Below are 14,452 nucleotides of genomic sequence, written 5' to 3'. Positions count from 1 at the left end.
CCTTCAGTTTAATTAATGAAAAAAAGTTCCAAAGAAGAACAAAAGAAAACAATACGTGTTTGTTCTAACAAACAAACATCCTTATTGGTAAGACTTCTTATAGAAGGTCCTACATTATATCTTCATAAGCAATGCACAATGCCTTCATAAGCTGTGCATATACATATTCATATATTTTGATGTAGCTCATCATTGGTCTGCCCTGATGCCATGACTCTAGAGAGTTACATCATCACCCTGTGCATGAATATTGATATGACATTTATGATTAAAGTATGCATTGCTTACTGAAAGTGTGATGCTGCCCTTTAGGACTCTACATAGGAAGTGTTACCAAACTTTCATGTTGACAGGTCACTCTGCTGTCCTGCTTCATTGATATCGAGGTTACGTTCCTGGACTACATCAAAGGAGGGTCAGTATTTGTGTGTGTGTGTGCACTTTTACAATCCTTTTGAACAAAGATATAGATAAATGTAATTAATGCATAACTACATACCATAGTTTTATACCAGATGAAAGCTATAATATAATAATAGCCATAACTAACAGTGAAAATGCATATTTATTCCTAATTAAACTGTATGTGTCACGTGGAGGTTAAGGATGAACTCAAGCGCAGACAGGAATCACTACACACAGGGTTTATTATAGGAGAAAGGGGGAAAACAAAACCCACGAGGGGGAAAACCACGACTAGGGCAAAGACAGATAATTTAACAAGACTAGGAAGACACAATAAACAAAAGACTCTTCACACAGGAACACTACAGATAAACAATCACAGGCTAGACAATGTCTCTTCAATGTGCAACAATGTGTAACAATGTGTAACAAAGTAACAAAGTAACAATGAACCGCACAGGACAGTGAACACAAGGGGATAGAAATAGGGAGACTAATCATAACATAACAGTGACACAGGTAAAGCAATAATGACAAAACTAGGATAACAAGGGGGCGGGGCAAGGAAACGAGACAACACAAGCACATGGCCCAAAGACAAGGCCATGTGCTTGTACACAAAACACGGGCCTGTCATGATCCTGCCTCAAGACTAGAGGAAAATCAAGGACATGAGGCAATTTGCAATTTGCTCACATGGCCACGCTCAAACATCTGGGTATATAAGGAGCCTGTGTGCTATTGTGAAAGCTATGCATCTAATAATGGAGAACAGCAGTCCAGTGTTCACCACTCATGGTAAACAGAAAATTTGACCTGAACAGCATCAACTACCATCTCATAAAATGAAAAGGCATTGAATGCAACTGATGCCACGTGTAGATTAATCTGGTGGTATTGGGTGTAGCCCAACTCGCAGCTCTGCATGTCTGCTAATGAGGCACTTTTCACTAAGGCCAAAGAGGCAGTGACGCACCTGGTTGAGTGCGCCCTCACAACCAATACCTCAGACTTGATATGCCTGACAAAGAACTGTTCCGATTGCCTTAAACTCTTTGTGAATAAGACTGTACTGGGCACAACAAAGACAAGGCCGGGTCTCCCTCATCTGGATTGACTGTTTGCCAGGTTACCTTTTGTTAAGTTCAGAGTTTGGCTAGAGACAAACAGGCTTCACACAGGTTGCAGTGAGAACACAGTCATTTGTTTATTGGTACAGGTGCTGCTTAAATAGAACATCACATGGCATGGACACATGACAAACACACCTGAGAGGAACCTACAATAATTGGGAGCATACTCATTTAACCAATCAATCAATTAACACCCCCACTTGCGCCCACATTATTCAGAATCATTCACAAGTAAAACAAAAACAAACAAACAAAAAAAAAGAAAAATCATGGAAACCAACTGCACTGCATCCTAGCTTGGCCACAACCAAACAAGAACGTGGAAAAGGCAAGTAACTTAACTTTTGTAGCTGGTTTAGTCATTAGGTCAGCAACCATCTGATCTGTTGGCAATACTCCAAAAACACTTTACCATTATTTACAGTTGATCTCACAAAATGGTATTTAATATCAATATGCTTACATCTCTGTCTGCTTACATGATTCTTTGCCAATGCAATTGTACCTTGGTTATCTTCATAAATCATAGGTACACCATACTGGTAATCATCAAGATGTTCAAGCAATTGTTTCAAGTACAAACACTCTTGTATAGTGGCAGCTAAGGCCATGTACTCAGCCTCACATGTTGATAATGCTACAGTTGGCTGCTTTTTGGTCTTCCAAGAAATCAGAGGACCATTCTTACATAGGCTAACACAGTAACCAGATGTACCACATCGGTCATTTTCATCACCTGCCCAATCTGCATCACTATAAGTCACCAACCTTAACCCCTTCATCACATTTCCTGTAACAAAGCATCTTGTCATTTGTACCTTTCAGATATTTCAGTACATGCTTTACAGTTATCCACTGCTCTTCCGTTGGCTCACTGAAATACTGGGACAATTTGCTAACAACATAACTCAAATCAGGTCTAGTGCATGAGGTTAGGTAGATTAAACTACCCACCACCTCTCTGTATTTTCTGGGGTCAATCAGTTTTACATTACCATCAGTGTAATTCAACTTTGGTTCACAAGGTGTCGACCTGGGTTTACAATCTTGCATGTCAAATCTTTCCAGCAGTTTCCCAACATAACTCTGCTGTGACATAGTCACACCCCATCACACTGATCAAAAAGTGATACCTAGAAAATTCTTCAGTTTTCCCAAATCTTTCATGTGGAATTTCTCAGTAAGCATCTCTTTGACAGTTTTTAAAGCGCTCTCATCACTGGCAGCAATAACCAAGTCATCAACCCATATCAATATTATCACTTTCCCATGTTCTGTTCTCTGTTGTAAACACAAATTATCAGCTGGGTTTTGCACAAAGATGTTTTCGCACAGATAGTTATGAAACATTTTGTTCCAGTTTCGACCTGATTGTTTAGCCCATACAAATGATTCTCCAGTTAACACACCATCTTCTCATTTGTCTTTACATCATACCCCTCTGGCTGTTCCATATAAATTTCATAATCAATCGGTGCATGTAAGTAAGCGGTTTTAATATCCATCTGATGGAGAATTAAATTCTCCTGAGCAGCTTTCTGCATCAACACTCTCACACTGGTAAGGTTGGCAGTAGGAGAAAAAAGTTTCTCCATAATCTACACCCAACTCCTGACTATACCCCTTGGCGACATAGCGAGCTTTATATTTGTCGATCCATCAGCACTTGGTTTTGATAGCATATCACCCATCTACCCCCCACTGCTTTCTTGCCCTCAGGTAGGTTGGTCAAAGTTAATGTGGTGTTATCCCTCAGTGATTTTCATTTCCTCATCCATTGCATCAATCCACTCCCTTGAGTTGGATGAAAGTCACAGCTTCTCTAAAAGTCTGAGGCACATTGGAAACCATCTTATAGGCAATAATCAATGCTGATCTGCACCTGATCACCTCTCTTGCCATAAATCAGCCTCCTTCTTTCTCTACCAGGGTATCTCCTCTCTCTAACTCAGGGGTATCTGGAGAATGTGATTCTGGCTTAACCTCGGCTGACTGTAGGCTTATCTGGCTTGGGCCTAGCCTATTCTCTAGAATGTCACACTGCGTTGGTTTATCAAGGGTCAGTCGGTTGTTGCTATATAACGCATATCAGTGTCATCATCAGACACGTCATCAGTCTCTTGTCCCTCAATATTGGACATAAACCTCACCACCTGTGTCTTCATCACCTTTCTACTGTCAGGATAATAGATCATTATAGCTGGGCTGTTCCTTATCGTATCCAACAAAGATGCCTTTGTCAGACTTTGAGTCTAGCTTCTTCCTGTCCTGCCTATATGTAAAAACCACCACATACCAAACTTCTGCATCCTGGACATATTGGGTTTCTTTCCTGTCAGCATAAAATAAGGTGTCTGTTTGGTGCGGTTGTTAAAACATCTATTCCTCACCACTGCTGTCTGGACCGCATATGGCCATAGCTCCTTGGGTAACTGACTTTCTAAGAGCATACATCTAGCCATATCAAAAAAGAGTCTTCCAGTTACGATCAGCAGTTCCATTCTGGTGTGGGGAGTACTGGTCCTGAGGTCCTCATGTCTGATTCGGTTCCTGCGAAGTAATACTTGATAACCCTGTCCAGTAATTCAGCACCATTATCAGACCTGATACATGTAACGTTCCCATATGGGGCTATGTCAGCTAGGAACCTCTCTGTTGCATCCACTGTGTCCACTTTTTTACTTCAGAAAGTACACAAACACTGCACTTGAGTGGTCATCAGTAAAGGAAAGTGTGTACCTATACCCTTCTCTGGACTTTGGGTCAATGGGGCCTGCCAAGTCCAGTGGTGTATCAACTCTAGAGGTGACTTGGCTCTCCCCATCAGGCTTTCTGTTCCTACTCTGAGTGAATTTACCTTGGACACACACATCACATTGCATAGACCTTGGGTACTTTACCCTTAATTGACATACCATCCACAACATTCTCTAACTTCTGAACATCATTAAAATTGCAGTGTCCCAAAATCTCGTGCCACTTCTGAATATCATGACAACTCATACATTGATTATCACAGTCATTGTTTACTAGCACAGTAGGCAAATAGAACAGCATGTTATGTTCATGAATAAGAAAACGTGTACCGTCTTTATACTGCAGGACATCCTCACCCTCTTTAAAGATCAATGTTGCCCCGCTGGAAGTTGCAGCTCTCACAGAGAAAATGTCTTGGGGATAGGAGGGGATGTACAGCGCCTGCTTCAGTGTGGCACTGAGGTGTTGCCCTCTACTGTCGACCAGACATACATCTGCTTCTCCTCTGCGCTCCGCGACCCCCTTGCACCATGTGCCATCAGCCAACTCCACACAGTGCGTCTCGGCCTGGAATTTGTCGTTGAAGCTCTTAAACTTAGCTAGATCAGTGATGATATGCGATGTTGCACCAGTATCCACCATCAACCCCTTTCGGGTGACATCGCTCCCTGGCTGACAATCACTGGTCATCAACTTGAAGGCAAAAGTATTGTCGGTCTCCTCATACACCCCATGTGCATCATCCTGCCGTTGTTGTTTCCATCCTCCTCGCCATGTGGTACGTTTACCCTGACTGTTCCACTGTTGATCACGCTGACATTGTCTTGCCTTGTGTCCTCTCTGGCCACAACGGAAACACTCAATGTCCCCACTTTCAGTGCTCCGCACCCTTACACCTGCTGGTCCACTGGCCTTCCTTGAATGTGCCCGGGCCCCCATAACATTGTCTTCAGCCACAGCTGTGCGCATACCTTCAGTGCTCTCATAACTCCGCAATTTTGTCTTAAAATCCGCAAAAGAAAGAGTCTCATCATTTTGAGTGACAAAAATGGAAAAAGGCTTGAATGATTCTGGCAGCCCCTTCAAAACCATTGCATACTAATTAGTCCCATCACTCAATACTTCTCCAGCATTCCTCAGCGCTGTGATTGAGGTCTCAGCACGTATGACATAGTCAGTCACACTCTCACCACTCAGCTTTTGCAGGGAAGTCAATTCTGTGTAGAGACTCACAATGCGGGGCTTACCCTTACCAGCATAATAATCCCGCAAGATCTTGAGTGCTCCACGCCCGTCATCCGCAGCCTCTCGCATGACCAGGGACAAACTTTTGTCACCGAGGAATTGGATCAGTTCAGCATATGCTTCAGCATTCTTTTGATGCATCCTCAGCCAGTGCGTCTGCATCCGCACCCACGGCGGGCCCATTCAAAATGATGTCCTTCAATTTCTGCAACCGTAGATGGCCCAAAAACTTTGTCTCCCACAGTTCATAATTCTTTTCGTCTCCGTCAAACACAAGATGAGACCAACGTGAATTTGTCCTTTCGCTCATGGTGCTTGTACTCCAAACATTGAGACCCAAATTTAAATGTATAAACTGCCTTCTTACTCACGCCGTATCTGCACAAACGTCAGCGTATCTGGGCCCATAACCTGTTAAGTTCAGAGTTTGGCTAGATACCGGCTAAAGAAAAAAACAGGCTTCACACAGGTTGCAGTGAGAACACAGTCATTTGTTTATTGGTACAGGTGCTGCTTAAATAGAACATCACATGGCATGGACACATGACAAACACACCTGAGAGGAACCTACAATAATTGGGAGCATACTCATTTAACCAATCAATCAATTAACACCTTTTGATCCCTGAAAAGGGAAGTGGGAACCTTCAGCACATAGCCTGGCCACAGTCTAGGGACTATGTGGGAGTCTACCAGCCCGAACTCCAGGCACATTTCATTAATGGAGTGGGCTGGATGATCCTTCACCTTTTTGACAGAGGGGCTCTAGCCTAAGTTGTTGTGTCTGTCACTGCTGGTGATAGCAAACATTTCCACTTGTGCTGTTAATCAAAGGGCTAAATGTATGTTGGCACACAGACATGATGGGAAATTGTTTTTGTGCTCCAGCACCTTACCCATCTACTTATACAATCATGAAGCCAATTCTGAAGCAGACTCATATACTTCAACCCAACTGATGTTACAGAAACCGAGGATGCCCGATGCCCTGGGAGTTTTCAGAAAATATTTGAGAGGTAAGAGATGTGCTGACATTGTTAATCCAACTCCACAATGAGAATAGAGATGCTCTTAACAGGGGAGAGTATACTCTCCTCCAAGTTAACCCTCTTGCAATTGGGCAAAGTGATCCAAGACCATGTATCTGTGTGTACACAACAACTCTAGTTTAGACAGGACCACTTTGGTAAGTTACTCGAGTTTACTGAACACAATTTATCTTTGGCGGTATGGTTCCTTATGGGGGTTCAGTAGGACGTCTATCCTGTAGCTTTGTTATGAGGATGAGTGTCTCTCGACAGTGAGGTCCATGCCAACCGGGACTTGAAAGACTTAGTGATCTGAAACAAAGAGACAACAACCAGAAGGTGCACAGTAATATGCTCATGCTTATAATGGGGAGGGAGGGTTGCGAGCCATTTGAGCATACTTGCCGAGCAGTAGTGCCACATATATATGTCCCGGGTCTCATAGGAGAGTGGTAGAGATTGAAGCTATTTGACAGCTGACCGCATCAGCTGGTCGCAGCCTATGGCTCCATGGCCTGACTGAACTAACGCCGCGCTTAATTTAATCAGCTAATTAGCCAGTCTTCAAGGATGCAAATGCCTGCTTCCATCAGTGGGACAAGGGCACCCTCTGTGACTTTCCAGACGAAATGAGGAAACGGGGGCCACTTAAAAAGGAGGACTTTGAACTGATATGCCATGCTGAGAAGCCAGTATGATAGGCCAACCAAGTGTTCATATTCCTTCTCTCGGTTACCCATCACAGGACTGCTTCTAAGCCTTTAGTGAGTTCATATTAGCCTGTGGATGAGCTGGCAGTGTCTACTTCCCATGAGAAAGTCATTGTGCACCAGGGTATTGGCAGGGCCATTGAAGCCTCACAGGGGTCATAAAGTCAGCGACAACAGATCCTCTCTGCTGCTTCAGGGGTTGGCCTTGATCTGCTCCGAGACAATAATGTTTTTTAATCATCTCTGTCTTCTTTTTCACAGCCAAGAACCGTTGAGCCAATTCCTAGACAATGCTGTCTAGAAGCATTGTAAGTCTTCGCTACGAGAGACAAATTAAACTTGCATGCCCTGGATAGAAGTCAGACAGGAAGGCTATGTTTCATGCTCAGACAACAATTACCAAGCCTTAACCACTTAGGACAGGTTGGAATATTCCAATCAGGCCCAATGCTCTTGGGAAAAAGTTGCCCATAGACAAGAGGTCAGCAGAGTCATAAGCACCAGATTGCTCAAGCCCACTTTCCGATGCTTTGAATGAGAAAGCTCAATGTGCTCTCAAACCCATATGGAAGACACATGTGAGTGGAGGGAAAGGAAGGTCCATGGGGATTTACCTTGGTCCAGACTCACACTCAGAGCACATTGTCAAGGCCTTGTTCCTGAGACTAGAAGGACTAGGACAGGACACATCTGAAATGACTCTGTCTTTTGAGAAAGAATTAGAGCTTTGCGTGCAACATGGGCATGGTTATGATCTCACAAGCAGAACAATAACCACCCTTGAAAGCTGTTTCAGTATGAGTCCGACTCAAACGCTGAGGACAGCGATTGTGACCATCTGAGGCGGACACACCACAGACCCAGTAGGACACAAATAGAATGCACATTGCCATAACACAATCCTCCATGTCTGCTTTTATAAAAAATGTTTTTACAGAGGAAATTAGCTCTCACAGGCCGCTTTTCCACTGTTGGGCCAGTGTGAGCCAGAGCTTTAAATGGATGGGGGTTATAGGCTTGTACCTGTAGCACTGAGGCCAAAATAGTGCTGCGTTTCCACCGTCAGACCAGAAGCTCCACTGCGTCACACCGCTTTATACAGCTCTCAGGAATAACGTCATGCAATCATTACGTAATCCCATCATTACACCAACAAAGAGAAGTTTTCAGAAAACTAATAAGAAATAAGTCGCTGGAACTAACATGGTCAAAATACGAACATGATAAAAGCGTCCATTTGTTTGCATGCTTTGTTAAATATTAAGATCCAAAAGCATTGATTTATCAAAATTTAAAAGTGTTATGAACATAGCCTGCTTATTTAGTCGAGTCTGTTTCTGTTTATCGGTTTATTTGTAGTCACAATTGCCTATATACTCATTTAGAAAGAATGATCATTTCTATATTTTTAAAAAAGCTCCCTTTGACGAGTGGGGTGGGACCGAGAGCTGTGTGAATGGAGCGAGGCCGGTGGAGTGATTTGGAAATGAGCGACTGCGCCACTCACCGGTCTCGAGTCCCACGGAAAAGATTGAAAAGGAGCTATGACAGTGAAGGACGAGAGAGGACCAGGCCTGGACTTTATTTTGTGTTTGGTTTTTGTTTGTGCGCGGCAGTCATCCACGAAGGTCTTTCGTGCTGTTTTGGGTTTATTTTGTTATTAAAGATTTATTTAAATGTCCGCCGGTTCCCTCCTCCTTCTTCCCATGATTATGAAGTTTATACATTGTTACACTCCCAAACAAAAACCATTATTATATTTTTATGACATAGGCTGTGCGGAGATAAACTCTCGTGGCCATGCATGCAAATTTCACTTGCCAATTGCATTGGCCTATTCCTAATGTCAGGTGTGTTTGTGCTCCAAGAGTGACCCCTAGTTTCAGAATTTTAACACGGCATAACAAGTGACCAACAGAAAGGAAACTAGACGTTTTCTAAATTTTCTGAAGAATATTATGAGTGGTACCTGCGGTGGTTTTCTAGGTGGTTGTGAAGTTTAGTATATAATGTGTTGCTAGGCAGTTGCTCAGACTGTGTGTGTTGTTTTGTCCGCGGCTCGTGGACAGGCGTACTACTCTGACTGTGACATCATCATCCTGGGGAGGGACTTTGAGAGGATTCAGATCAGCCAGGAGCCAAACACGGGAACACACACACACACACACATGCATGTGAAGCTGTCTTATTGCTCTCATGGTACCGTGATGTCATACTTGATATGACATACTTGATATATTCAATACAAAAATTAAAAACATTTTAACAACTGAATGGACAAAGGTAGGCGAGACCATACTACATTGTGAACTGTAACAAATCAGGGAAACTGTTAGGCAAGACTAAATGATTTGAGTTGGATATTGTGTAGAGATTATGTTGTGAATGGCATCTCTCTCCAGAACAGAAATCCATAATATTGGCAGTATGCAGGGTGCAGACACTGGTGATGGACTGTGATGAGACACAGGTGTGGGACAGATCGTGCCCAGGGCTGAATCTGGGTGTCTTATGCCGCGTTTCCACCGAAATTACCCGGAACATTTGTACCAGGAACTTTTTCCCCAAGAACTCCCAGACCCCCCCCCCCCTCCTCCCCCCGACCTGTTGCTTCTGTGTTTCCACGGTGGTGTAAAGTACTGGGAAGATTAGGCAAATAGACTGGTGATGTAGGTCTGCGCGTTTCTCAATACAAAGTATGCTGATTTTGGACGTGCATCCTCGGTAGTTCAGACTTTGCTCATTGGATTCGGGAGTGTGATGTCCGCGATGACACAAATCCGGTACATCTGTAAACAGCAGCGTACTTCATAACTTTAGTCAACTCGCTTTGGCTACTGCAATTTTCCTCTCTGTATATTTACAATAAAACGAAATAGGTTAGGTTTTTATTTTTAAGAGTATATTTAGAATAGTGAGTGCTACAGTTAGAGGGTCGAATAAATATATGATAAATAATAATAATAATAATAATAAACAATGTAAACATAGTTAGGCTATTTAAGTTCCTCTCGCTCCACAACAAATCCTTTGAATTTAACAGTATTTAGAAAATATAATTAAAAGAGATAAATTCACAAGCCAAAATGAATGATCATTTTAGGATAGAATGAAACTGAACTAAAGTTGGGTCTCTCATTCGACACAAAATCAATTTTTTCTGTAAATTTTATTTACATACTTCACTCGCTTCCAATATCCACATAAAAGAAAATGTTTTACATCAGGCAGTAAGGTGATAACGATTAAAGGTACAGATTTTAACTACATAAAAAACTGAGCAGTGTGTTTGTGTTTAACTTTACTGTTTTTTATGATAATGAAACAGGCAAAGTTGATAAAATGAATATATATATATATATATATATATATATATATATATATATTATATATATATATATATATATATATATATATATTCGTTTTTGTTTTATGGCCTATATCTGACGTATTATTAATGTGTTTTGTTGTTACTTTTTTGTTAGTTGTCCTATTTTGAGAAGTAAACTATTAATAGGCTAATAATAGGCCTATAATTAAATTTTTATGTAGCCTAATAATTAATGTATTCTGAAATTAAATGTAAGGCTTTAGAATTAAGATGGACATTTTAAGGACGTCCGCCAATGACATCTTTTTGATGTCTTTTCAAGGAGTTATTGCTGGGTGGGAGTGATTCGCAAAACGTGCTTCGGAGTCCCGAATCTGAATCAAATATTTTGCAAACTCACTCAGAAGTCCTGATTCTCAAATGATTTGCTTCGGAGTCCCGAACTAGGTTTTTTTTTTTTTTTTTTTTTTTTATTGTTTAAGAGTAGATTTAGAATAGTGAGTGCTAAAAGTTAGAGGGTCAAATAAATATATGATAATAATAATAATAATAATAATAATAATAAACAATGTAACATAGTTAGGCTATTTAATCCTTTGAAATTTAACAGTATTTAGAAAATATAATTAAAAGATATAAATTCACAAGCCAAAAATGAATGATCATTTTAGGCTAAATGAAACTGAAACTAAAGTTGGGTCTCTCATTTTTTTTATCAACTTTGTCTGTTCATTATCATAAAAAACAGTAACTTTAAACACAAACACACTGCTCAGTTTTTATGTAGTAAAATCTGTACCGTTAAGCGTTATCACCTTACTGCCCTGATGTAAAACATTTTCTTTTATGTGGATATTGGAAGCGAGTGAAGTACGTAAATAATATTTACAGAATATTTGATTTTTTGTTGAATGAGAGACCCAACTTTAGTTTCAGTTTCATTCTAGCCTAAAATGATCATTCATTTGGCTTGTGAATTCATATCTTTTAATTATAATTTTCTAAATACTTTTAAATTCAAAGGATTTGTTGTGGAGCCAGAGGAACTTAAATAGCCTAACTATGTTTACATTGTTTATTATTATTATTATTATTATCATATGTTTATGTTCACTCGATTTCAGAGCCGCTAACTAGATGAACTAATACTGTGATAAAGATAAAGCATATTTATAATCATCGAGGCTCCTGCAGACGTATGTTTTAGGAAGATTGTTCAGGGTTTATTTTTTACTCTTTCTTTTACCTGCCACCTTTCGACTCGGACACAAACACAAGATATTTTAATTTGATGAAGATCAATGGTGTTCTTCTTCAAATATATTCTCTTAATAGTTCATTCTATTCCTCGCCCCTTTGGCAGATATCTTTGCTTGTGTTAAGAGAATGAATGTTATTCTGCAGTGTCTGGCTCACTCCACTCTCGGATAGTTCTGCCGTCTTTGCTGATCTCCATCCGAACACAGCGTTGACCTTCTTCACCAGCTCCTGACCGCCATCTCTGATCCTGCGTGCGATCTCAGAGATGTGTGTGTGTGTGTGTGTGTGTAGTGCAGACCTGCGGAGACCCGGCTCTGACACACACATCCATCTGCAGATCTATATACGCTCCAGACAGCACCACGTCTCCGCTCTCCTTCACCTAGAGCCAGAACAGATCAGCGCTAAACACACACTGAAGGACTAAACACAACACACCGAACGCTTCGTCACCTTGCACTGGATTGTGAATCCTGTTCCCTTCCTTCCACATCTCCGTCTGCAGAGATTGTCCCGGATACACCGGCTTCACGAACGCACCTGAAGCCACAGATCAGGGTTATTAATCAGAAAATTCATTAATTAGATGATGTGCAATCAATTTGGACGGAGAATAAACATCACTATTATTGTGATAAATGAGAAAAGCATTGAATAGACATTACAGAAAGAATTTTTTACAAATACATTTTTATATTAACCTTTGCATAAATAATACAAATTATAATTATATTGAAATTATACTTTAAATATGAAACTGCGCCAGTAGGTGGCCGCGAGTGAGTCATTAAATCACTCAGAAATTATTCCGTAATTGAAGGAGTCACTGAATCACTGACTGATTCGTTCAAAGCTGTAGATTCATTCAGTAATGAATCACCGCTATGTGGTTCTCAGCTGTTGAAACAGTGCTGCTGGTGTGAAATTGCTAAAACTAAAACCATACTTTGGGAGTTCGATGCGGGTTCGCATATCATTTGAGTCAGTTCGGGAGTTCAAAGCGGGATCGCGAATCATTTGAGTCATTTCGAGAGTTCGTAGCGGGGATCGCGAATCATTTGAGTCAGTTCGAGAGTTCGTAGCGGGATCGCGAATCATTTTGAGTCATTTCGAGAGTTCGTAGCGGGATCGCGAATCATTTGAGTCATTTCGAGAGTTTCGTAGCGGGAGCGCGAATCATTTGAGTCATTTCGAGAGTTCGTAGCGGGAGCGCGAATCATTTGAGTCATTTCGAGAGTTCGTTAGCGGGAGCGCGAATCATTTGAGTCATTTCGAGAGTTCGTAGCGGGATCGCGAATTCATTGAGTCATTTCGAGAGTTGTAGCGGAGCGCGAATCATTTGAGTCATTTCGAGAGTTCGTAGCGGGAGCGCGAATCATTTGAGTCATTTCGAGAGTTCGTAGCGGGAGCGCGAATCATTTGAGTCATTTCGAGGAAGTTCGTAGCGGGGAGCGCGAATCATTTGAGTCATTTTCGAGAGTTCGTAGCAGGAATCGCGAATCATTTGAATCAGTTCGGGAGTTCGGAGCAGGTTCGCCCCAGATAGCAAACGTACGTCGCTGGAAACTTCTGCTGAAGAGCGCATCATCTGATAAATATCGGCTTCTTTTGTATAGTCGTATTTTGATGTTCCTGTAGATCGTCTGTTTGAGCGGTTAAATGAATCGTCTTCCCTACCTCTAAATGACATCTATAAGACGTATCTTTATCACCCCGAAATACGCCGGCATGTCCGTCGAGAATGAGAAGCTACTATACTTGATTAATTTAGAAATAACGATTATTTAAAATCCATATTCTGTGATTTGCTTTTCTTTGTACAAGAACGCATATAGCATGTTTAAAAGCAAACATTACATTATTTTGTATAGACTTTACATCAATGGATCTTGTCCCATTTTTGTCTTATATCCCAGGGAACACAAGTTAGGAGAAAATTGTTAGCCTGAAATGCAATGTAATTCGCTTTGGATAAAACGTCTGCTAAATGCATACATTTATTTATTAAACGTATTATATTCCACTGATGTTTTCAAGGAGACACACTTTTCCTTTACTTATGTGCACAGGATCTGTGCGCTTTACATGAACATTAATATTGCTCTAAATGATCAGGCAAAAGGTGACTTATACTTCTTTACTGGAAACAAACGATTCACTATTGTTTTAGACAAATGTTCAATAGTCTATACAGTATCTAATGCAATTACTGTACATCCTGCCTATAAGTGAACTCCAGAATAATTCTGAGCAATAGACTACTCAATAATTAGTCCCATTAACACTTACCTGTCTACATAACTATATAACTTCCTGGAAAGTTCAGCTTCAAGTCTTCTCAAACACTACTGAACCTGCTATTTGTGCTCTTCAGGAGCACTGCTTAATTACAGACAGGGCCGTTGGATCAGTGTTGAATTGACAGAATGATCACCCTCATTATTATAATTAAGAGCTGATTCATGGCTTCAGTTCATGTAGTTCTTTACCTCCACAGCAGATATTAAATTGTGGAATGTACACCCAGCCATGGCTTACCTCACATATTACATTTAATATTTTATTTAGAAGCACCATTAAAAT

General features: G+C 41.0%; 1 protein-coding gene across 1 annotated transcript in view; it reads left to right on the top strand.

Annotated features, from left to right (window-relative positions):
- Positions 1 to 526, top strand: part of LOC113043778 (copine-8-like) — a 28,556-nt gene extending 28,030 nt beyond the window's left edge. Inside the window, exon 13 of the mRNA XM_026203373.1 lies at positions 354 to 526. Within this exon, the coding sequence (XP_026059158.1) occupies positions 354 to 458 (105 nt within the window). The 3' untranslated portion in view covers positions 459 to 526. The remainder of the gene's footprint in view (positions 1 to 353) is intronic.
- The last annotated feature ends 13,926 nt before the right edge of the window (positions 527 to 14,452 follow it).

This window comes from Carassius auratus, chromosome 25, assembly GCF_003368295.1.
Source record: "Carassius auratus strain Wakin chromosome 25, ASM336829v1, whole genome shotgun sequence".
NCBI lineage: Eukaryota > Metazoa > Chordata > Actinopteri > Cypriniformes > Cyprinidae > Carassius > Carassius auratus.
Note: the sequence above shows the minus strand (reverse complement) of the source record. Positions and strands in the feature narration are given on the sequence as shown.